Raw genomic sequence first — 25,580 nt, 5'->3', positions numbered from 1 at the left:
GCAGTCCTTGAGCACGTATCTGTGGATGAGATTAGCCACTGACACTGGGTCACAGTGGTTCTAGTTGGTAAATTAAACACCATGTGGGCTATTCTTAACTGGACTTTTTATCCTGTGTTTTCATGTGTAAGAGCTCCCTTGTGTTTCAGAGTGACTCTTAACAGTTTATTTTCATAGAGAACTTTGATTGTGATCATCGGCTTTCTGTTCTCCAGGGTTCCTGTCTGTTTTCAGGCAGTTTCTGACAATGGAGACATTTTAGTGGTAGTCAGCAACAGAGTAAGAGTCCACACTAAGCTAGCGGTACATGTCAATTAAATTATGGGCTGAAACCCTCCAGCGTACACATAAGTGTGCTACTGTGTGCACCCTTGGTTTAGAAAGCACGTGTATAACACTCCTCTCTTTGTACAAAGGCTACAGAGCAAGAATGGGCGGCAGCGGGCACCACTCTCCACGGCCACTGTGTCCATGGTGCACAGCGTGCCCGAGCTGATGGTGAGCTCTGAGGTGAGTCCTGCTGCTTTATGCAAAGTAACATTTGAGAAAACCTTTTCCTAAGGAAAGTCAGGGGCACGCTCAGAACTCCCTTCTTTGGTAGAGGGAGGGTTGGAGAATGCACCAGATTTGCCATCTCCGTTATTTCTGAAATAACTACTCACAAGACAGAAGGAGAGTCCCTGGACGGTGCAAATGGTTAAGTGCTTGGCTGCTAACTGAAAGGTTGGAGGTTCAGATGTACCCAGAGGCGCCTTGGAAGAAAGGCCTGGCCATCTATTTCCAAAAAACCAACCATTGAATGCCCTGTGGAGCACAGTTCTACTCTGACACACATACAACACAGGCCAACAAAGGAGTGGCCTGTGAGCCGAGTGGTCAGGCATGCAGACATTGTGTAGAGGGTCCATATGCATTGGGGTCCATCTGGGAGGTGGCAGGTGGTGGAGATTGGTTAGAACTCCATGGTATCCTTTTTTTCTTAATAAAACTGAGTCTCCTTTTGGCCCAAATACATTTACTTTGTTGTTTTTCTCTTTTTCATTTTAGCAAGCTGAACAATTAGGACGGGAAGATCAGCAGCGACTACACCGGAACAGGAAGCTGGTGCTCATGGTTGACTTGGACCAGACCTTGATCCACACAACGGAGCAGCACTGCCAACAGATGTCAAACAAGGTACGTCTGCAGTTCCTCAGGAAGCTTAAAGCATGTCGTCTTATTTTATCATTTTCCATAAGTCAGCCTGGATTTGAGAAACAGATTGGGGTCATCGATTTTATCTATTTAACTGTGCCTTGTCATTTCATCTTTGCCCGTGTATGTACCCTTTTATAGGGTCTGTGTTCTTAAGGTAGGCCTGGAACCAGACTGGACTGAAGAACTAAGTGTCCCTTATTGCCACTGGTGAACTGAAAATCTTTCTTCATTGGCAGCCTTAGAAGAATAGTATTACTGTATGAGAGGTTTGACAAAAATAGATTTGTGAAAACTATGTGTAATTAAAGTTTTGGTATAAATGGCATCTGAAAAAAGTTTGGTCATTTAAGTTTTGTCTTAGTAAATACACCCACTCTTATCTACATTGTTGGTTCAAAAGACCAGGTGGTTGTGGGAAAATTAGCGGTATATGAATGTGGACGGTGACCAGATCAGGCCACAAGACGGAGGATGCCTATATCACTACATAACTGCCAGATTACATCATTACGTAACTGCCAAATCACTGAGAATCGTGGCCCAGCCAAGCTGACACATAACCCTAACCATCACAGCCAGCGTTACTGTCACCTTGCAGCTCAGCATTCGTTACTGCCAGACATATGTCGTTAATGGACAAGATAGTTGGATAGTAGATTTTTCGCTATTGGTGTTAAATGCAAAATGTCAGATAAGAAAATAGAGAGGAGTAGGTGTATATCAGTAATACAAACGTGTACAGTGGTCTGCACCAATTCCTTATGCAGTAAAACGTAGTCTCCTTAAACTCTGTTGTATGTATCATGGAGGTAATTTAATGTTCCTGGTGACCAGCAGTGAGCATCTCACGTACCAAACACAATTTATATTTTATAGTAATATTAGTCATTTTTGTGTAGCATCTCACCTACCAAACACAATTTATATTTTATAGTAACATTGGTTGTTTTTGTGTATCCTAGGATCTTACATGGGAATACATTATATTCTTTTGTGTAGTATAAGCTGCTAGCTAAATTTTTAAGAATTGGTTCATTTCTACCTACTACCGTACTTACTAAATGCTTTACAAAGTGTACGAATTTTATGAAGATACTATGTACGCATATATACCTGCATGTATTGCCTTGGCTATTTCTGGTTTTATTGTGCCTTTGAAGGTTGGCATTTTTAATTAGTTTTAAGAGACCATTCGAGCTATTTATAAGCTGCCCATTTGCCAGCTTGTGTGATCTGGAGGGAAAGTGTGTCTTTGTGATGGCGCCGAGTGGGTTAGGCACCAGCAGTTGAGCTCGTGTGGGTAGCTTTCACAGGCCACCCCTTCCTGTTTTCCCTCTGCTTTGCACCCAGAGCGGACAACCTGCAGACAACCTGCAGACTGCCTCGTGTCTTGCTAATGGGCTCATTAGGGCTTAATTAAAAGGCTTTTCCCATGTTTACTCAGGATCCTCCGCCTATACTCCACACCTCCTGAAGCTCCTTAAAGTCGTCACCCCTGGAAACCTGCTTGCAGCATGGAGAAAGATGGATTTAATTCCTAACTTTGGGAATCTGAACTTGTATTTTTTTAAGGAAGGTTTTACTACAACTATTGGACTTTTTTTTTTTGTTTTACTGTTGAGTAGTGGAGCCCTGGTGGCATAATAGTTAAGAACTCAGCTGCTAACCAAAAGGTCAGCAGTTGGAATCCATCAGCCGCTTCTTGGAAACACTATGGGGCAGCTCTACTCTGTCCTATAGGGTCGGTGTGAGTCAGAATTGACTCAACAGCAACAGGTTTGGGTTTTTTTGGTTAGGATGAAAGTGGAGCTCTGGTGGTGCAGTGGTCAAGAACTTGGCTGTTAACGAAAAGGTTGGCAGTTAGAAGCCACCAGCTGCTCCTTGGAAACCCTATGGGGCGGTTCTACTCTGTCCTATAGGGTCAGTATGAGTTGGAATTGACTCAGCAGAAATGGGTAGGGTGAAGGCAGTTTATAAAATTTCATACTTCTAAATCTTTTAAGAGAATAGCCTCATCTTGAGGGGTTTGATTAATTCAGAGTAACAAAAATTTAACTCAGCCCTAACAACAAGCATACTGTTTTTTAGTTGTTGTTGTTGTCGCTAATGGTAGACATTTTTACTGAGAAAATTAATGATAAACAGAATAGAAAGGGTCAGAGTTTAACTTCCTAAAGAAAATAAACTTACTTGTGTATTAATCGTGTCTAAGCAGAAATTGGTTGGTATTACTAATTTCATTTGTCTACTAAAGACAATTTCAAATGCAGTTTCAGCTTCTGAATGACGCTTGAAAGTAAATAAAGCTAAGTTAGACTTTTAACAAGATGTTATTTTAATTTGGTTTTAATTTACATTTTTGATATTTGCCATCTTAAGTCATCCAGGAGTGTCCAGTTGACTTTTATCAATAACTCAGTAAAATTCTGTCTGTATGTTATGTAGAGATGTGTTCTAAGCAACCTGCTGTGGCTCTGTTATTTGACGAATATTGTTTGAAGAAACAAAGGCATAAATGACATATTTTAGGGATGCTCGTTTTATCTATTATTACAATAATAGCATGGAGTAAAATAGGAAAGTTTAAGGACCTATCTATGTTCTTCCAACCTTCTCATGAGACTGTGTTGGCTAGGCAGCTGGGCCTACAATAGAGAGGGTACTGTTCACCTGGGAGCACACGTGTGGTAGTACTTCAGAATTGTCTTGACAGCAGTAACTTGACATGGAAAGCGTAAAACATTCTGCAGGATTAGTGTCCTAAGGTGCACAAGTAGAAATTGTGATCTTTGTAACAGGTCTTGTCTGCAACTGGTCCTCTGTCCTTTCAGGGCATATTCCATTTCCAGCTGGGCCGGGGCGAACCGATGCTGCACACACGCCTGCGTCCGCACTGCAAGGAGTTCCTGGAGAAGGTTGCCAAGCTGTACGAGCTACACGTCTTCACCTTCGGCAGCCGGTTATATGCACACACTATCGCAGGTGGGTGACCTTTAACATTATGGGAGGGAGGTAGGATGTATTTCCTATTTTTAATTATTAAAGATTTCTTAAAGATTAAGGAGAAGAGAATCAATAACCTATCCCTGAGACTAAGTTGGTAGTTGGGGGAGACCATGTGGACTTCTTCACCAGTGGCCCAGATCTTTGACATGGGTGGGGGGATAGTGCCTGAACACTGTTGGAGGGCAAACATGCATAGTGGAATCGGATTCTCTTTGCTTTAATGTCCAAGTGGGTTCTACCCCAAGAATGCAAGTTTGATTTAACATCTCAAAATCATTCACATTAGTAGAAAAAAAGGACAAAAATCACACGTTCATTTCAATAGACACACAAAGAATCTGACAAAATCCAATGCCCTTTCATGATAAAAACATTCAACGAACTAGAAGAAAACCTCCTCATCCTGATAGAGGGCATCTATGAGGAACCCATAGCTCACACCAGACTCAGTGTTTTCCCCAACAAGCAAGATAAGGATGCCCACTTTCACCACTTGTGTTCAACAGTGTACTAGAAGTTCTAGCCTAGACGTTTAGGCAAGAAAAAGAAGAAGCATCTGTATTGGAAAGGAAGAAGTAAGACTGTCCTATGAACAGATGACAAGATCTTGTCTATAGAAAAATCCAAGAACTTTACTAAAAAAAACTACTAAGACTAATGAACACATTTAGTAAGGTTGCAGGATACAAGATCAGTATACAAAAATCAATTTTATTTCTATACGTTAACAATAAATTATCTGAAGATGAAATTAAAATTTCATTTAGAATAGTATCAAAAATGATAAACCTTTGAGATCACCTTTTAGCAGCAAAGCAGAATGACACAAAGGATATTACATGTTAGATCAGTGCTCTACTAAAAAACTATCTGAGTCCAAGAGGTCAACATTTAATCTGAAGCAAAGACGAAAAGATAAAGAGGCAGGGAAACTAGAGTACCGAAAATTGAACAAACAGAACGCAGAAAATTTTGACACGTTGTGAAAAAATGTAACTAATGTCATTTGATCAGTTTGTGTGGAATTGTAAAATGGGAAAAAGTTTGCTGTGTAAATTTTCACCAGAAGCACAATAAAATATTAAAATAATAATAAAATATTTAAGAATATTTTAACAAGAGAAGTGGAGGATTTATACACTGGAAACTACAAAACACTGTGGAAAGAAATTTAAAAAGTTCTAAATAAATGGGAAGACATACCATGTTCATGGATCAAAAACTTAACATACCCAGCGAGCAAGATGGTGCCATCCACGTTGCTGCACCCCTTCTCCTGGCTGCTGGCCCCAGCCCAGCTCCCAAGCAGCCTTTTAGCTTGGTCAGAGTTCTACGTTCAGGAGCTACTGAATAGCAAGCCTGATTAGCTGAAAGTTGGACTGACCTTATTAAGCACCACAGTCTTCCCGTGGGTCTGTCTCATCAAACAACATAACAGAGATGTTTTAGAGTACAAAAGAAGAAATGGGTTGGAATAAACTATTGAAATACTAATATAAAACCAAAATCCAAACTTGTTGCTGTCAAGTTGATTCTGATTTGTAACAACTCTGTAGGACAGAGTATAACTGCGCCATAGGGTTTCTGAGGAGCAGCTGGTGGATTTGAACTGCCGACCTTTTGGTTAGCAGCTGAATGCTTAACCACCGCGCCACCATGGTATAGTGATTATAGCAGTTCCTCTGGATTTACCAATGTTTTGATTGTAAATGAGTGAGAAAAAGTTATGTTTGAATATATGTTGTCAGCATTTGTGTGTTGCATCAAGTGAAAAAAATAAAAATACTTCTGTGTTCTTCAGATAATGCGTATTGTGATGATTTGCAGAAAATGTCAGTTCTAAGGTATAGTATTAGAAGTTTTTCTGTATGGAAGGAATGTTGTGTTAAATGTGCAAGTTGAAAAATTTAATCAATAAACAAAGTTCAGTGTAAAAAAAATCAAAACGCAGCTGTCGTTGAGATGGCAGTACTCCCCAAATTGATTGATGGATTCAACTCTGTGCCCTATCAAAATCCCAGCTGGCTCTTTTTCAGAAATTGACAACCTGATCCCTAAAGTCTGTATGAAAATGTAAGGGACCCAGAGCAGCCAAAAGAATTTTGAAAAAGAGTGAGAGGACTCACCACAGGGCTGCGGTCATCAAGATAGTGTGGTGCCGGCATAAGGATGGATGACACGTGCTTTCCTCTCCAGTGTGCTGAAGCCATGTTAGCTGGCTCCCTGCCTGCAAAGGTGATGTGAAATGAACCTTCAGCATTTGAACTCTGTTCTTTTTTCTTTTAAAAGGCTTTTTAGACCCTGAGAAGAAGCTTTTTTCTCACCGAATATTATCGCGGGATGAATGCATTGACCCCTTTTCTAAAACGGGGAACCTCAGGTATGTACTTGGCTGTGTTCATCTCTCCGCAGATTGCTCCTCAGTCCCATTTTAAAAGTGCATTTTGAAAATTATAGTGATATTTCTGTATGTAACGTTTTCTAGAGTTTTAGGCCCACTCCCCACCCCAATTTGAGTGTTGACCTCAGAGTCTTTAGAAAATGCCTATTTTCTAGCCCAGCCTTCCCCTCTACCTGCCTCCTGTGTTGTCAGTCCTGGCCCTCCCCTTGCCCATGTGGGGAACCTTCTCCCGCCTCCACTGTACCCCAGCGGTCCTTGTGGTAGTCCGCCTACTTTTGAGACAACTCTTAGCGGACTTTGGTTTCCACCCCTGCTGCCCCATGTGGGCAGTCCTAGCCATTATAACAACATCAAGTATAGCCTGTTCTCATGGATACTGGTACCTGAAGAGACTTGGAGAGCAGCCACCTTTGCCTCAGTGTTGGCCACCCTCAGCAAACATTTATTTTTAGATTTAGGAAATCCACATGACTGTGTGGCCTATTTAAGTTAATACCAACTAAGAACAGAATTGAGTGTGTTTCAAAAACAAATCTTTTTACCAATTGCTTTGGGATTTGGAGGCTGATGACAGCAAAAGAGAATAAAGAGTGAGGAGGTGTTGGAGATTTCACTTCCTGAAAGCAGCCAGAGGAGCCAGGTCTGTGGACCAGGTGCTGGCGAGCATTTCTCCCACTTATTTCCTGATCCTAGAAGACAGGTGCGAAGCAGTCATCATTCTGAATGTTGGGTGCTATAAGCCTGCCTGTCTGAGACCCAAAACCGTGGGCCCGGGTTGAACTCGATCAGACACATGAGAATAACAGAGCTATGTCCTGCATTGCTCAGAAGGCCCTATGGGCCTCTGTTACATTCTGCTCACCTTGCATATCCCCATGGCTTTTGGAAATACAGCAGTCACTTTCTTGGACTTGAAAAAACAAGTAAGTTCATGCTCTCCTATCTGAAGTTCCTTACCTCTTAGAGCAGGGCCAGCAAATGCAGCCAGCAGGTTAGCCACCTGTTTTAGTAAACAAAGTTTTATTGGCACATGGCCACACCCATTTACTTACCTGTTGTCTGTGACTACTTTCACACTGCAGTGACAGAGCTGGCCCACAAAGACTAAAATATCTGGGTGTTACATAGAGATTAGAATCCTAAACATTTATGCTCAGCAAAAGGAAAGATTATTCCAGTTTTTAGTTGGTTATTTTTTGTAAATGGTGCTAATAGCTCTGATACATTTTTACTTCTAGAAATCTCTTTCCCTGTGGAGACTCCATGGTTTGCATTATTGATGACCGAGAAGATGTCTGGAAGTTTGCCCCCAATCTGATAACCGTGAAGAAATATGTCTACTTCCAGGGCACAGGCGATATCAATGCTCCTTCTGGGTCCCGGGACACACAGATGAGAAAGAAGGGTGGGTGAACTGCCTTCTCACTGATATAAAAAGAGATTATCACGCTCCTGAAACAAGATTCAGTTTGTTTTTGTTGTTGTTGTTATTTGTGTTACGCTTCGAAGAGGTTGTTAGGTTTATTTATGTAATACTAAAAAGCATGGTATTGTTTAGTTTGTTTGGGTTTTTTTTTTTTTTTTCCAGTAGTACAAACCTAGATACTTTCTTCAATCAAGTAAAGATTAAAAGATGCTGCTTAATTAATACTTTGGAATACTGCCTTTCCTTGTAGTTTCTTTAAAAAGCACAGCAGTGGAAATTTGGCCTAATGTGCTGTTGGAGAGCGAAATGTGGGGCACAGTGGGCCCCAGTCTCAACCATCTGAGCTCTGTACACTCCAAGCATGGAGCCAAGGTCTCAGGAAAATTGAGAACTTCAGTTTAAAGTATGTCTGGTGATCTTTGGAAACCCTGGTGGCGTAGTGGTTAAGTGCTACAGCTGCTAACCAGAAGGTCGGCAGTTCGAATCCATCAGGCGCTCCTTGGAAACTGTGGGGCAGTTCTAATCTGTCCTACAGGGTTGCTATGAGTCAAAATCGACTCGACACGGCAGGTTTGGTTTGGTTTTACGGGGTGATCTTTAGTTTTCCAGTGCAGTGCTTTGAGTCATGCAATTATTGCTGTCGTCCACTAGGAGGAGTCTAGCGATCCGGGCGGGGGAGAGTGGACAGAACCCTTCTAGGTGCTGGTGCTGGTTCTGAAGTCGTCTGGAATAAGGACTGGCAAACTGCAGCTGGGTCTGCAAGCTTAGAATGGTTTTTACATTTTTAAACGAGTGTTTAAGAAAAAAATAACGAAGAGACAATACGTGGCCCGCAAAGCCTAGAGCATTTTCTGTCTGGCCCTTTACAGAAAAGTTTGCTGACTCTTGGTCGAGAAGATAGTTAAATTCAAACAACAGGGAGAAGCATGCTGCGTTTAATTTAAGAAGCTCTTTGTCTTCGTGTTAAGTAATGGGAGCTTTTTCTTTTGTGTGTATGTTTAGTAAATCATTCTTCTAAAGGTGCCGATGCCTCAGAGCACATGCTGTCTGGGAAGGACGCTGAGGAAGGAAAGCCTGCTTCTGGGGCAGAGCAGAGCAATGGCCTTGGGAAGCCCCCCATGGAGCTGAACGGCAGCAAGGTGGGGACGGGGGACCCTTCCAGTGGGGACACGCCTGCCCATGAGAAAGCAGACGAGGGTGACAGCAGTGAGCCAGTCAGTGGGAAGGAGCCCCTGGTGTCTACGGAACAGGGTGGCCGAGCATCACCAGAGCAGCAGTCTGCTCATGGCACCCCAGGGAACGAACTGGATTTTGACTTGTCTAGTGACAGCGAGAGCAACAGTGAGCTGGACGGCCGCAGGTCCTCCTCCTCCTCTGCCTCCAACAGCGACAACGAGGGGAAGAGAGGGCGCAGGAAGTCTAGGGTTGCACGGGAGGGTGCAAGCACCCACCCTGGAGCAGAGAAGCCCACAGGGGTGGCCCCCTCTGGCACCTGCGGACCCAGTGTCCGCCCACAGGACAAAGGCCCTGACCTCGAGGCACCAGAGGAGGGTGAGCAGAGCAGCCTCTGTGACCTGGGGAATGGCTGCGCTGACCGGAAGGAGGCTGAGACCGAGTCCCAGAACAGTGAGCAGTCAGGCATCACCGTGGGCGAGTCCCTGGACCAGAGCATGGAGGAGGAGGAAGAGGAGGACACTGATGATGATGACCACCTGGTCCACCTCGAGGAGATCCTTGTCCGAGTGCACACTGACTACTATGCTAAGTACGACAGGTACCTCAACAAGGAGACAGAGGAGGCCCCAGACATACGGAAAATCGTCCCAGAGCTGAAGAGCAAAGTGCTAGCTGACGTTGCCATCATCTTCAGTGGCCTGCACCCTACCAACTTCCCCGTGGAGAAGACCCGGGAGCACTACCATGCCACAGCCCTTGGGGCCAGGATCCTCACCAACCTCGTGCTGAGTCCTGATGACCCCAACAGAGCCACCCACCTGATTGCGGCGAGGGCGGGTGAGTGCCCAACCCCCCCACCGGTCCTCTTTGGGGTGGGAACCCAGGGTACAGAGAGTGTTTCCAGCATATGTGTAATTGGTCTGCCCTGCTTTTATTGTATTCATTTTCTTTTAAATTAGCACCGCTATTGCTTCCATGTTGAATTTGCAAAAACGTTTTCCCAAATCATGACCTTAAGAGGCTGCATAGATGGTGACAAGCTGGTGAAGCTCTGCTTGACTCCCTATACTTGCCTGTGTGCTTCGTGCCTGCGTGTGTTGTCCTTGTGTGTGCAGCGTGTGCAGAGTCCGTGCAGCATCAGTTGCTTGTGTCCTCCGTGTTCTGTATGCAAAGTCTGAATCTTCTGTCCTGAGTAAAAACCAGGAAACCAAACCCATCATTGTTGTGTTGATTCCGACTCATAGGCACCCTATAGGTCAGAGTAAAACCGCCCCATAGGATTTCCAAGAAGCAGCTGGTGGATTCAAACTGCCGACCTTTTGGTTAGCAGCCAAGCTCTTAACCAGTGTGTACCAGGGGTCTATCCTGAGTAAAGGCCATGAATGGGTTGGAAGTGGAGTATTGACTAGTAAGTCAGTAATGAAGAAGTGGTGAGTCGGTTCTAGAGGAGTCAAAAGTCCTCAATTTACGAGGTAAAAGATTGACCACCCTCTGAGCTGGAACCTGAACACAAAGGTCTGGACTGGAACAAGAGCCCGTAATAGTTCCTGGAGGCTGGAAAAGTGGTGGGCAGGGGACTGTGTCCTTACCCAACAGTGAGCTCTCCCTCAGATGCTCAGGGGATCACATCCTTACCCGACGGTGAGCTCTCCCTCAGATGCTCAGGGGATCACATCCTTACCCGACGGTGAGCTCTCCCTCGGATGCTCAGGGGATCACATCCTTACCCGATGGTGAGCTCTCTCTCAGATGCTCAGGGGATCACATCTTTACCCGACGGTGAGCTCTCCCTCAGATGCTCAGGGGATCACATCTTTACCTGACAGTCTTAGTTAACATCTCTCCTCATGCCTGTCTGTGGCTACTTCTCGGGGGTCCAAAAGATGGCATTTGAGCTGGGGGGTGATGGGTTATGGTGGTAGGTGGAGCTGGGTTTGGGCCTTGAGGGTTTTGCAGGGGAGATGAGGCTTCATGAGAAGAGGGGTCTTGTGAAGGCTCTGGAGTAGATGGTTGTGACAGAAGGACCCTTCCAGGAATATTCACCTGGCAGCCCCGTGGGTGTAAATTGATGACCAGGGCAGACAGCCCTAGATGGCCAGATTACCAGATCGGATAGAGGGAGGAAGGGAGGAACAGGTGTAGAGAGGGGCTGTGGAGGGGACACAAGGTTTCATGGCTGTAAAATAGCTTCTCCCAGAGGTAGGCCTGGAAGAGGAAGGTTGGGTTTGATATGGGGCTCATACTCTTCCAGAAAGCCTCTGAGTTCATCACAGTGTGAGGGTCTCAGCGTGAGCAGGGCAACCTGCTGTTTGTGAAGGGTGTGACTAAACCCCAACCACTGTGTGTAGGGAAAATGCGGGGCATGGAATGAGCGTAACTGGGCAGGAGATCACCTAGGTAGGGCAGGGCCAAGAGCAAGCCATGGTTACCTGAGTTGCACCCAGGGCAGGCACTCCTGAGAAAGACAAGCTGGGTGGGCACAGCAACAGGGTATCACCCAGTGAGCTGGAGCGCGTCAGCCCCTCGCTGGCTGTGTGAGGACCTCAGGCCTGTCCGGTTAGGGTCACACAATGGTGTGACATCACTCGCTGTCTGCCATCTCATGGAAGATGGTGAGCAGGTGCAATGTTGGGTCAGAGAAGCCACACTCATCCCGCAGGACACAATGGCCTTGAATAGGGCAGCTGTGGGGGAGCAGAAGTGGACCAACGGGTGGTCTGTGTAGAAGACAAGTTGACAAAACTCGCTGAGGGGTACGTATGGGGGGACAGTGGAGGTGTGGGGAAGGAAGTGTCATGGGTGGTTACTCTGTTGTGAGAGGAGCACTGTGGTGTGTGGGAGAGCCACCTGTCAACAAGGTAGACCAGAGGTGTGAGCTGAGGAAAGAGCTGTGGGTGTGACATCCAGGCTTAGGGAGGTCACCCTGAGGGCAAGTCCCTGCCTGGTGTCTGCATGGTGGAGTGGTGGAGGGCCTATGAGCCCGTGAACCCTCCTGGACTAACGAGCGAAGTCTCCCTGCAGGCACTGAGAAGGTGCGCCAGGCCCAGGAGTGTAGGCACCTGCACGTGGTCAACCCCGACTGGCTGTGGAGCTGCCTGGAGCGGTGGGACAAGGTAGAGGAGCAGCTCTTCCCCCTCAGGGACGACTACACCAGGATGCAAAGGTAAGTACCCCCCCACTCCTGGCCATAGTTCTCATCACATAGCAGGACTGTGGGCATGGCGTACTGGGGGGAGAGGCCAGGGGCTAGGCTGGCGCATGGCCGCGCCATGGTGCACACTTGGGGAGGCCTGGGTGAAACCACGTCAGTGCCCCTCCACACATCCGTTTGTCTTGCACACCAACCCTGACTATGGATGAGAAAGCTGAGTTCAGTGGTGTGGGAGAGAACCCATTGCTTATGGGTCAGAGCCAGGATTCATGCCCCAGGCTGCTGCGAAAGGCTTAGTGTTCTCGAGAGGAAGTAGAGCCGTCAGTTGGCGTGTGCGTGTCTTTTGCTGGCCGTGTCCTCACCTTCCCCCCTCAGCCTCTCACACAGCAAGGAGTCCGATGACACCTTGGACTCTTGACCCTGTTTACTCATATGTTACCCAAAAAGTGCTTATGTAGCCATTATCATTTGTAAAAGAAACCAAAGTGCTTTTTCTTGTAGAGAAATGCAATATGGCTTTGATAGTGGATATTAACTTCCTTCACAGGAGGGGAATGTTATGATAGGTTTTACCTCACAAAGTAGTGAGAGGGTCTGTGACATTAACAAGAAGAAAAAGTGGTGGAGAGGTGGGTGAAGAAAATGGAAAAGGTATATTTTAAGTATTTACAGGGAGAGAGCCACGTGTGTTGAGAAAAGTGGCAAGGCATGAGAATTAACTAGTTTTGTTGGGAAAGGCTTAGAAAATTGCTGTTCTTTGTCAGAAACCTGAGAAACAGGTATCGGAGAAACAGGACGAGTGTGCTGTATAGTTGCCAGCAAGTGGGAAGTGCACATGTGGGTGGGTGCCTGCCAGCTTAGTGTCCTCCACGCACGAAGTCTGCTGGACACTGGGCTAGCGGGTCTGGCCCTTAGTCTGGAAGACAGTTGTCATTTCACACGTCATATTGCTTCCCCACACTGTTGTTGGGCTGTGATATTTAAGACTAGTCACATACATCTCCCATGAAGTCCCTAGTGGGTGGCCTGGCGGGGTTGTCCTGTGCCCAGTGGCTCCAGAGCCCTCATACACACTCTCCTCCAGCAGGGAGACCAGCCCTGCGGCCTTTGCCGACAGGCAGAGTGCCTTCCAAACGGCCTTGTTCCATCCCACACCCGTCCACCCCAGGAGTCCACCCAGCCCTGAGGCCCGCATCTACGACGCCAGCACCGGGAAGCTCATCAGGAAGGGCGCACAGCGCACGGTGCCACCCCCGTACGCACAGGCCCCTGCACCGCCTGCCTCGCTGTCGGCCCATGGAGAGCACTCCTCCTTCAGGTACATCTGCGGGCGCGGAGCGGGCTTACTGCCAAGTACCATCTACAGCATAACCTGTGTGTCATGCTGGTTGTTTTAACGTGGTCATCCAGGGCGCTAGCAGTACTGATGTGTAAAGTGAAGGGTATTAGTCTCAGGTTGACTCCTGCTTCATGGAGTGCCGTGACGTTGTCAGCCATCTTTCTGTCCCTCCCGCTTATCTGTGACCCCAGGTGCAGGTGCACACACTTGAGGTTGCCCAGAGCAGCCCAGGGTGCAGCTTTCGTGACAGACCACACGTGGGCCCTGGACCTCGGTGGGAAAAGGCGAGCAGCTGAAGGTGGTGCAGAGTGACATTGGGGTCTACAGGGATGGCCCCACTTCCTTTGATGCCCCTGCCCCACCCTACTCAAGTCCTTCCCAGCAGGATGGAGAGAAGTGGTCTGCAGTGAGAGCCAAGTAGCCCTTCCGCCCCAGCCTCACACACACCGAGTCTTGGGGAGGTGGCGGCAGGGGGTTGTGACAGGAGGAAAAGACAAGCTCGGGGACGAGAGAGCATATGGAGCGGAGCACCATGCCAACGGAGAGCGGACGAGCTCGCTGTGCTCCACATGGACCTTAGGTCAGCCCCCAGGCTGAGGTGGAGAGTTACGCAGACTCCCCAGGAAACAGCCTTAGAATGTGCTTTGAGGTTTAAATGAGGGCTCTCCAGATGTTCTGTTTACTTTGGAAGGGGAGGTTGCTTTTGAATTACTACGCTGAACAATTGTGGGTCAGTCATTGCCCTCCTTTCCTGGAAAGACCAGGCTCTTCCCTAGGGGAGCCACCCTCCTGCTCTTGTGCAGCCTAGAACTCAGGGTGACCGATGCTGCCCTTGGCCCTGAGAGCAGGCCTGGCTGGCCTTCACCGAACAGTGTCATCCCACTGGAGTAAATGTAGGGATGGGCAGCAGCTCAGACTCAGATGCATGCAGGGTCACACTCCTCTCTCTCACGTGCTCAAAACAGACAGATGCCGACAGGTGCTGGTTCAGGTGGAGACACGCCACAAGGGTCAGGAGCATCTCCCTTGGAAAGGGCAACGCCCAAAGAGGCAGAGGGGTGCTGTGGAGAGAGGCCCAAGGCCTCCAGCACCTGCCCCATGAAGCCTTATCCCATACAGCCCCCACGCCAAGCGGCCCTCGTCTCATGAGGCCCCCAGACAAGACATCAGTGCCTTGTGTGCCATCTGCGTGGGGTTTTCGGCTGCCTGTTATTTGGATCCTGAAAGAATCGTCCCTCATTGAGTTCGCATTTTCTTCCACTAATATATTTACTCGTTTAAATAGATTATGTCCTCCAAAGGGTTTTTAGATTTGGTAGTAGTGTGGGAGCATTTCCTCATTTGTGTCTTCTCTTTCTCTTCCTTAGACATTAGCTCGAACGGAAGAAGCATTTTATTTACCTCTTCTCTCCACATTTCCACCTGACTTTGTTTTTTCACACACTGCTGCCGGGTTTTGCTCATTTCGTTCTGTTTGGAAACTACCATTCTTTACTCTCAAGTGCTTTCGTTAGAGTTCTTTAGCATTTGTAAAAAGGTATCTTTATTATTTCTTTAAGGTATCACTTTCTTAGTAGAATGAAACAGTGTTTATAGCTCAACACTCGTTTATTGGTTGCTTAAGTTCTAGGGCCTAAGGTCACAATAGTCTGTGAGGCCAGGGCTGGAGAAGACTTTGAGATAGTCAACACGCAGGCAACCGGAGCAGCCAGAGATGTAACTCCCTGGTGCTTACAGTGTTGGCAGTTGAAATAAATTGAACTTGAATTATAGACAATGTGTTTGTTTTGTTTAATTTTTAAATTACATAAGTATTGTAACAAATAATGCAGAGTGTATAAAAATGAATCACTCAGTCTCCCCACCCCTCCGTAGCATGCCTCCTTAGTGTGGTGCGCTGTGTATACTGCTTTTCCCCTTTCGGTAGCTTCACACAGACACAGACATGTAGGTACTGCTCACACTGACAGAGTGCAACCGCCCTCTACACACAGCTACAACTACTTCCCAGTGAATGACTAGCTGCACGACGCCCGTAACATGAACGCACGATGAGTCGTCCAGCCCAGGTCCGGTTGCTGTGCTTTGGCTTTATTTTTCATCCTGTTTTTGAACATACAGAATGTTAGGTGTTATTCTTCATAGTTAACACCAGTGGCTCGGGCATCTATAAATAATGTTCGTCAAATTAGGTTCAGCCCTGGTGGTGTGATGGTTAAGAGTTGGCTGCCATCCAAAAGGTCAGCAGTTCAAATCCATCAGCCACTTCTTGGAAACAGTATGGGGCAGTTCTACTCTGTCCTGTAGCGTCGGTATGAGTCGGAATTGACTAGACGGCAACGGACAGTCTGTTGTCACAGTGGATTTATTCTGTATTCCTTCTTTTTTTTTTTTCGAATTCTTTGGTGATCAAATATTATTTCAGGTAAATTCTACATATTTTTTAAAGTGTAGCCTTGTCTTAGGACACATAGATAGAATGGATATTTGGGCATTTTCTATTGCCAGAGCTATTGCTAAATGAATTGCTGAGTAATTAAAAGTTCATCTGAAGCATGTAGGGAAGTCTGTTTCCATATTTGTGGAGGGTGTGAAATCAAAAAAAAAGAGAAAAAAAGTTTTTCAATAGTTTATAATAACTCCAGCTCTTAGGAAAGATTTGGGTTTTGGATTAGAGCACTGTATTTAATTAACTGTCCCAAAGAATTCCAGAGGTAGATGGATTTTTTTAAATCTAGGCTTATCATTCCCTTTCTTAAATGCAGATAGATTTTAAAATAGGCTCTCTGTATTTTTTGTTTATTACTTTATAGCATCTGTGCTGAAGTGTTTTTCAATCAGATCCTTCTCACTTCTAATGTATTCTAGGTTAGAAAGTAATTGGGGTGTCTGCAGTGGAGCACCAGGTTCTCAGACCACATGGAGAACACCGCCATGCTGTGAGGGGCCACATGGTACTGTAGGCAAGCCACCCTGATTTTGCACAGAAGTGGCTGGGCCTAGTGCTCGACCACATAGATAGACGAGGGCGCGTGTCCTCTACACGGCCCCCTACAGCAGCTGCAGCACCCGTGGAACCGGCACACCTGCCCTGTGTGGACACGCCCAGTGCCATGCTCTCACTACTCCTGCCTCTTAGGGAACTCGGTGCTGGCATGCTTTTTGCTGTTGGTAGTCAGTAATTGCTGAGTTAAATTGTAAAATGCAAAGTTTTTCGTTTGTTATTGAAATTGGGATGTCTTATAGCTAGAAACCCTGGTGGCGTAGTGGTTAAGAGCTATGGCTGCTAACCAAAAGGTTGGCAGTTCGAATCCATCAGGTGCTCCTTGGGAACTCTATGGGGCAGTTCTACTCTGTCCTGTAGGACTGCTATGAGTTGGGATCGACTCGCTGGCAATGGACTTGGTTTGGGTTTGGGTATAGTTGAAGTATACATATATAACATGGTAGTGTTAATTTAATAACAGCTTTTCAAGAAAAAAGATCCTTGATTAAAAGCAAATAATATAATTAAGAAAAGGCTCACCAACCAAGTGGGTACTCAAGACAGAAAAATTACATTTTTGTGTTTCATAAGGTGAAAAGGTGGGCCTTGGAGACAGGAGTGGTGTTAGTAGAAGATTGTAAAGAAACTTCTTTTTTAAAAGCTCTGTATTAAAGACTATTAAAACATACAGAGTTAGAACTGTATGGTACTGGCTCAAAAATAGAACAACATACCAATGTAAGAAGTCATATAGACCTACAAGAGTCCTCGTGTTTATTTGTCCTATATACTTGATGAAGCACATAAGCCAGGGAGATGGGATAGAAAAAGCTAAGGAGCTTTAGCCCTGCCGAGATGGGAAGGGTGGGGAAGCTTGGCAAACACCCCAGGCCTTCAGCTGGGATCTTGGAAGGACCATGCCCTAGTAGTAAGGCAAAACTGAAGTAGATAAGCGCTAACAAAACCACAGTCACAAACTTTAACAGGACTAAAATGACCACTTGGTATTCCATCTGCCCAAAGAAAAACAACCTTTGGAGTCTTCATAATGTTTTATGTACAATGTATAATATCCAGTCAGAAATTACGAGACATGCTAAAAAGCAGTACCAGTTGGCCAGGAACCAAGAGAAACAATAGATGATAGAAACAGACAAATATCGTCTTTTTGGAGTTTAAAATAATTATGTCTTTTATGTTGAATAAAATAGGAGAAAGGAGTAAAATGAGTGAAATGATGGAGAATTTCAACAGAAATTGCAATCTGTAAAAAATAAGTGAACATCCTAAAACTGAAAAGATGATCTCTAAAATTAACTGGAAGATAGCTCAATAGAATATAACCAAACTAACAGTGTCCAGAAAAAAGAGAGTGGGGAAAGCAGAACACCGGAGCTCGTGGGACACAACCTGGAGGTCCAGCACCCAAATCGTTAGACTCCCAGGAAGAAGAAGGTGGATAGAGATAAAGGCTGAGAAACAAACCCACAGATTCCAGGAGCTTAGTGAGCCACGGCTGGATAAATGGGAGAAAACCAGACATAAACACATCATAGTTAAGCTTTTTAAAAGGCAAAGGGAAAATCTGAAAAGCAACCAGAAAAACAAAAGTGCCTCACCTTCGAAGAAGCAACAGTAAGTCTGAGGGGCCAATTTTTCAACAGATTACAAGTACCACAGAACAATGGAGGGATAAAAAAAAAACCTACTAACCCAAAATTCTACACCCAGTGAAAAAAACTTCAAAAATGAGGACAAGGTAAATAACTTTTCAGACAAACAAAATCTGAGCAAATGTGTGGTCCCTTGACCTGCAACAAGCACTACTACAAGGAATTCTTCTAGCTGAAGGAAAATGCTGCCAGACATGCAGAAAGAAACAGAGAACACCAGAAAGAGTCGACACGTGTCAGTGAACACTGGCTATTAAGACAGCTGCAGTGGTGTGTGCAGTATTGTCCACGGTAGGGTCACCTCGAGTGCCTGGCTGGGGTGGTGCTGTCTGATAAAGCGTGGAAAGTTCATATGATGGCATGCCGTGCAGTGATGAGAAAGCTCTGTGTATAGAAGAACTGGAGGACATCTGTGACGTGTTGCTGGCTGACGGACACAGCTGTGAGGTAGCATGTGTAATGTGATGCCATATGCAAACTTGTATGGACAAGAGGAGAAGACATAAAGAGGGTGTACGTCAAACCGTCAGGGTTAGTCACCCTGCTCAGGGGGGAAGGGCTCGCCGTGGATTATTAAATTGTCTCTTGCGCTCTGAATTGTGTGACTTGATACAGTGAGCTTTTGAAAACTGTAAAGCTTCTTTAAGCAGTAGAAAATATTCCATAAAAAATGCCAATTTTACCCATTTAATATATAGCAAAAAAAACAAAGAGTCCGATTATATTTTTGAATGCCACAAATACAGCAGGGCTAATAACCTTAATATGTAATAAGACCAAATAAGTAAATAAGAAAAACCATGTATTTAGTACTACTAAGGCTGTGGAGATGAGATTAATAAAAATGAATAGATAGCAAGCCATATAAGCCTGTGTAATTAAATGCTCAGTTGTTTGGAACCTGTGCATGTCCCGGAGGAATTCAGATAAGAGAGGGCAGCGATGGCCAGGAAGTCAGGGAAGCTGTGAGAAAGAGGCAGATTTGAGCTGAGCCTGGAAGGTCAGGAACAGCTCAGAGAGGGGAAGAGGATGGCTCTGAGAAGAGGCTGTGCTGGTCCAGCCTCAGGAGGTGGTGGTGTTGATCGGTGGGCCCACACTGCAGTGGTCCAAACCCTGAGTGGTGGGCGTGTGCTGGGACGGTGGGAGGAGGTGGTATTGAATGATGAGCTGTATCGCAGGGGCCCCAGAAGCCATCAGAGGCCCTTACCTGAGATAGATTTAGTATGTGTGTTGGCAGCTGACCTACTGACGTGGCTGTTCGGTGGAAAGAGGCCTCACAGGTTTTGCGGTTGTGCTGTACTTCTTGAGATCAACTTCAGTTCTGTCATTTTGTAAAGTAACTGCGTAGTCACTGCCATAAAGTTGATAGTGCCTGTTCTTCCTCAAATCAGTGCTCACAACTGGGGTCAGTTAAGCCCTCCCCCACCCCATATTTGGCCATGTCTGCAGACATTTTTGGCCATAGCTGGGAAGGGGTCGGTGCTAGGCTCGGTTGCCGCTCCTCATCCTGCGGTGTGAGCCCCCAGCCCCAGCAAAGCTGCACGGCCCAGACGTCTGTGGTGCAGATGTAGGGCCACCTGCTCCACAGTCAGTACAAAGTAAGGACGAGTCATGGATCATGTTTTTTACATCTTAAATAGCTCTTGTTTCTTTTTCAAAATACTCATCAAATTATGGTACGCTAACTTTTTATTAAAAAGAAAAATGTCCTTGTATAATTAAATCATAAAACTATGAATGGTGGTGATTAACATTTTTAATTCATAGGGTTCTTAGTTTTATTTAGGTATGCCATTTTAAAAGGATTTTCCTGTAGATATGGTTAGAATGGTAGTATTACCAAAGTGACATGATTTAGAGCAGTGATTCTCAAATGTTCTTGCCCCGGGACCCCTTTGTACTCTTAAAAATTAGGGTTATGTCTGCCCATATTTACCACATTAAATTCAACAGATTTTTTTTTTTTTTTTAGCCTAAACGTCCATCAAAAGTTGGCGATATATATTTATTATGGTACATCAATACAATGGCTTACAACTATTGCAATTACATATATAGTCCCTGGATAATACAAATGGTTAATGTGCTTGGCTGCTAACCAAAAGCAGAGGGGTTCGAGTCCACCTAGATGCAGCTGGGAAGAAAAGCCTGGAAATCTACTTCTGAAAAACCAGCAACTGAAAACCCTATGGAGCATAGTTCTACTCTGACACAAATGCAGTCGCCATGAGTCAGAACTGACTCTATCGCAACCGGTTTTATAAATAAATAAATAAATGCATCAGCAGATATTTTTAAAATATTCGTGTATTTAAAAGTAACCGTAAAAGCCATTGCATGTTAACACAAATAGCATTTCTTAACGAGTTCTGTTTTCCAAATGAAAAGAGATGTTACAGGGGCATCCCTGTAGTGCCCGACGTGGCTGAGGACAGTGTGTTTGGCTGCTCTGCTGTCAGTCTGCCGGGAGGTGGTGTTCTTGTGGGAACGTGCAAGGGGCAGGGAGGGTCTATGGGACACCTTGATTTTGGCCCCTCCGTCTAGCGTCTTACCCAGTTGAGGAGAGGCACGTATGCATGTGGGGTGCGGCCCACCCAGAGCAGCCTCCTCGCATGGACGCTGAGCGTGTGTCCCAGGTCTCTGTGCATCCTGTCCACTCAGTGCCCAGAGCAAGGGGCTCCTCTGTCTCTAGGGCCCCACACCACAGGGTATTGTCAGCAGCCCCTGCACACTGAAGGTCAGTGTTCTCCTGACCAGCGTTTGTGGGGACATAGACTTGTTCTGGCATTTCTGAAGGGACACTGTAACATATTTGTTTTTAGGAAGAAGGACTTTTTTGCCTTTAAAGTTTTTGTCCTTTGTGAACAAATGATTTTAATTTCAACCCACTGAAGTCTGTTTCTTAAATTTACCAACAAATTTTTTGTGCCTGTAGCCCAAGTAACTCACATTTCTTAAGTGCTATTGATAGGTAATAAATGATTCTTTTTTAAATCTTATGGCTGCCTTGGCACCACCTCGAGGATAACTAGCACTTCCTGCCAGTTGCTGGGAAGTTGTTCATCACCGTTCTTCCACATGCCCCTTGTTCTGACTCTTGTGGAGCCAGTGGGCGCTGCCTGCGGCCACATGGTCTTGTCACTTTTGTTGATAAAAGAAGGTAGGTGACAGCTTCCCACAGACATGAGTGTGGACATGGCTGCCCTCACCTGGCTCAGCTCGCAGAGATTCCATGTTTTAAATAAGCTCAGATAAAGTATAATGAGCAGGTACTGTTGATGAAGCTAAAATGTTGTCTGTATGTATGCATTTGTTTACCTGCCCAAGCGTCAGGGTCTGATTCAGTGCTGAAAGGTGCAATGCAAACCGATTTCCTCATGTGGGACCTATAAAATTCATTTCAGAGTTGTTCAGCCACATCAACAGCAGATGTTTGATGAAGAGTTGCGCGATAATCCAGATGAAGAGCAGCCTGGTCCTTCTAGAAGAAAACGGCAGCCCAGTATGTCAGAGACAATGCCGCTGTACACACTTTGTAAGGAGGATTTAGAGAGTATGGACAAAGAGGTGAGCCAAATGGTCTTGCGCAGGGACCCAGGGCACCGCGCCCGCGGGCTCACCCCATGAGAGCCTGTGTGCAGGCGCACCCTGAATGTGCACCAGCACACCGAGGCAGAGCCCAGGCCTATGCACACGCCGTGTGGAGCGCTGCGTGTGGGGCTGTGGGCGAGTACCTCCGTATGCCGTGGAGCACTCCTGTAAAAGAGACCTATCACTATGTTAAGTGGTGTGCTGCCAAAATTTGGCACGAGTACACTTTAAAAATCAGATTTGGTAACTGCGTCAACAGTTCTCAGTCCCCTCTCCCACCCCCAGGACATTGGGCAGTATCTGGAGACACTTTGGTTGTCATAGCTGGGCAGGGGGAGGGGATGCTGGCATCTAGTGGGTGGAGGCCAGGGAGGCTGCTACGTACCCTGTGGTGCACAGGACGCCCCACGGCAGAGAATGGTCAGCCCAAACGAGGAGTGCTAGAGTTGAGAAGCCCTAGATGACCGTGTTTTCAGTTGAACATAGATGTTTTGTCTTTAAAGTCACATATCACACTGGCAGTTTATTGTAGCACCTTATTACACCACCAGGTGGATTTAGGCAACACAGGTGGGGCTGGTGCGTATTTTTTCAAATCTTTGTAGTGGGAATAGTGATAACAGGACTCCAAGTCCATTTTGAATTGGAGACTAAACATAATGGAGACGTTCCTTAGATGAAAACAAACAAAACTAAAATAGTTTTATAAGGCCACATTGCCGTCTGTCTCCTGGTTTCATCTTCAGCAACAACAGGACCCCCCAAAGCTTGAATAGACACTCACGTGTAAGGCTACTTGCAGTCCCCAGCACCCTCTCAGCACTTAGCCCAAGGCTTTTGTTGGGAGGTTTCATACCTTTTGGGGTTTTTCTTAGTAGGAGGTTTGTACAGATTCATTCTGTGGCAGATGGTTCTTCAGAAGGGCCATTGCAGAAGAATACACGCACGACATGTGATTGTGGTGTGTACACCCATAAGATGTGTGCCTGTGGTGTGTACACCAGTGAGTCGCGCCTGTGCCAGCTCCCAGCCAGAAGCTGGGTCCTATGAACGCCGTCCTTCTCTGCTTATATCTTAGCCTTTCCTGCAGACAAATAGCAAGCCCGCCATTCACACATGCACTTGGGGCCTGGTCCGTGAAGAGAAGAACCATCTCCATTCTTGTTGGGAATGCTGTGGGAGCATTTAGGGGGAAACACCAGTATTTTAGTTTATTTTCAGCAATAGCAGAAAAATGCAGAGGGTTATGTTCAGTGTTGAATCTTATTACAACTCAGATTACAGGCTAAGACAGTAGCATATTTTGTTAGAAATTAGCTCTTTTTTCAGGTGTGCTGAATGGCTCTATTTGCCATTTTTCTGCCTTTTTAAAAATTTTTTTTAAATATCTATGTGCTGGTTTTTTTATAATTTCATGAAAATTTTTTTCTGGAAAAATTCCCCTCAACTACCACTTCTTCTCAGGCCCAGTCTCTTGCATCTGGGACATCAGGTTGTATGAGAAGGGGTGGCTGGCTGCTTTCACTCAGGGGAGAGGAGGGCAGCATTCCATAGCACCCAGCTTCCACTGCTCCATGTTTGTTCCCTCCTGGTTTTCCTAGGTGGTCAGTGGCACTTTGTGTTTGCTGCTGTATCTTGTGTGGACATGCAGTTGGTTTGCCAGGTATTACAACAACTCTGGTTCTTGTTCATTTGATATCAGAGGGGATTAAAATCTTAATGTGCATTAAAGTCTTAGATGCTGCCTTAGTTGGGCTCTTAAGAGGAGCAAACCAGTGAGACATACACATAGAAAGAGAGCAGTTTACTTCAAGGAAATGGCTCATGCAGTTATAGGGCTGGGAAGTCCCAAATCCATAGGTCAGTTGGCACGCTGGAGACTCTGCTGGCTCACAGGGTTGCAGGGGCTGGCGAATCCAAATCTGCAGGTCAGGCAGCAAGCCAGAGACTTCTGCAGGCTAACGGTCCAGTATCCAGAGGTCAGGTGAAGAGAAGAGCATAGGGTCAAGAGAGAGCAGACTCTGCCAGAACATCCATTTATATTCTGGAGGTGCAGACCGCAGTCCCAAGAAGGCTTCCCTTTCAACTGATTGGTAGATCACACCAGATCACATCATGGCTGAAATTACATCACATCATATCACTGTCATCCCATGGCATCATCCCGTTTCATCACGTACTCCCATCACACCACCCATCACGTCACCCCATCTCAACATCACATCTCATCACTTCATCCAGCCCAGTGTCTTCCAAACCACCTAGAATCAGCCTAGCCATGTTGACACACAAAATTAACCATCATAGATGCATACAGCGGCTTTAGTCACTAAAATCAAATCCCTTTCTTCCAGAAATAAAAATTAACCTTAAAGCCTTAGATTTGGCTTTTCAGGAGCAAAATTGTTAGAGAGGTTGTTTGGACTGAGAGCCTGGCGAGCAGTGCACTGGTGTCTGATAAAGGTCCTGTGTGTGCAGGGACACTGTGTCCTGAGGGAGAGACAGTGCTGTTCCTGCCCCAAGGCACTGATGGCCACTCACTCCTGGGGAGGCGTGCCCAACCCTCCCTGCTGGTCTTGGGGTGGCCATGCCTCAGGTTTCTGGAGATCCTGGGAGGTTGGTTGCTGTGTGGTCATTGCTGTGCTCTGTGCCCACCATGATGGGTGACAGTGAGGAACACCAATGCCATGTGCCATTCTTGATGAAGAGGAAGGGTCAGGGACCAGTGGGCACAGTGGTATATAGGATGTAAGAGCTCACACCGCTCACTGCAGCTGTAGCCCTTAGATGTGGAGGCCACATCAGCAGCTACTGAGCCTTAGTGTGTGGTCCTCATCGTCCCCATCACACAACAAGGGCTGTGTGGGTGTGGGGAGTGGCAGTGAGGGCTCAGGCCTAGTTCCCCTTAACCTCAGTACCCCCTGGCAGCCTGAGGGGTACCACCGTCTCATAGCGAAGGCCCAGAGCAAACACCTGGCCTGACAGCCCCTCGGTTTAGGGACTGGCATGCTTGACTCAACCCCACGTTCTTGTCTTATGCTCCAGGTCTACACCGCTTATCTCTGACCTAGTGTACTCCCATGTATAGTGTCTAATGGCACTGATGGCTGTTGGTGACGGATGAGGATGAGCATTTGAGCCCAGGGGCAGTGCGTCCTACACTGATGACACTTGGGGCCCCACAGTGTGCAGCAGGCAGGGCGCACTCTGGGCCCTTCAGCTCGATTGGGTCTTGGGCCAGTTCTTTAGATGCTGACTCCCTAAGATTCAAGGGGCGCCAAAGCAAGACTTGCTTTGTGGCTACTGCATTAGGGAGGATCAGACCAAGTGATGGAAGTGGCACCCATGGGTGAATGCATGAGTGGAAAGCAGGTATTAGACTGAATCTCAGATGGGGCTGTTCACAAAGCCACATGGCTGTCACGTGCAGCAGGCGCGATGCGTGAGGCTATTTATTCCACCACTGTGAGATGGGCTCCACCCAGGATAGCTGAAGGGCCCCACAGCTACTGGCTGTGTCCAGCCTCGCCTCCCCTCCTGCCTCTGGGACCTGCTTTCCGATGAGGTTTACCTGATACCAAGCAGAACTTTGAGATCGCAGTTTAGGAGGACTAATGTTAGAAACTGCTTCTGT

The 25,580-nt window shown here is 46.3% G+C and overlaps 1 protein-coding gene and 1 pseudogene across 7 annotated transcripts in view; both read left to right on the top strand.

Moving 5' to 3' along the window:
* Nucleotides 1–25,580, top strand: part of CTDP1 (CTD phosphatase subunit 1) — a 63,796-nt gene that overhangs the window by 19,560 nt on the left and 18,656 nt on the right. For 4 of the 7 annotated variants that reach the window (XM_064294365.1, XM_064294362.1, XM_064294364.1 and 1 more), the window contains 9 exons: nt 417–510; nt 1,048–1,176; nt 4,029–4,179; nt 6,493–6,583; nt 7,843–8,009; nt 9,033–10,043; nt 12,228–12,369; nt 13,442–13,675; nt 21,760–21,922. In XM_064294365.1, coding sequence (XP_064150435.1) covers nt 417–510; nt 1,048–1,176; nt 4,029–4,179; nt 6,493–6,583; nt 7,843–8,009; nt 9,033–10,043; nt 12,228–12,369; nt 13,442–13,675; nt 21,760–21,922 — 2,182 coding nt within the window. The other 3 variants (XM_023543716.2, XM_064294366.1, XM_064294361.1) reach the window with 3 other exon arrangements.
* On the top strand, nt 4,190–6,485 carry LOC111749583 (NADH dehydrogenase [ubiquinone] 1 subunit C1, mitochondrial-like; annotated as a pseudogene).

Source organism: Loxodonta africana, chromosome 11, assembly GCF_030014295.1.
Source record: "Loxodonta africana isolate mLoxAfr1 chromosome 11, mLoxAfr1.hap2, whole genome shotgun sequence".
Classification (NCBI taxonomy): domain Eukaryota; kingdom Metazoa; phylum Chordata; class Mammalia; order Proboscidea; family Elephantidae; genus Loxodonta; species Loxodonta africana.
This window is presented reverse-complemented; position numbering and strand designations above follow the sequence as displayed.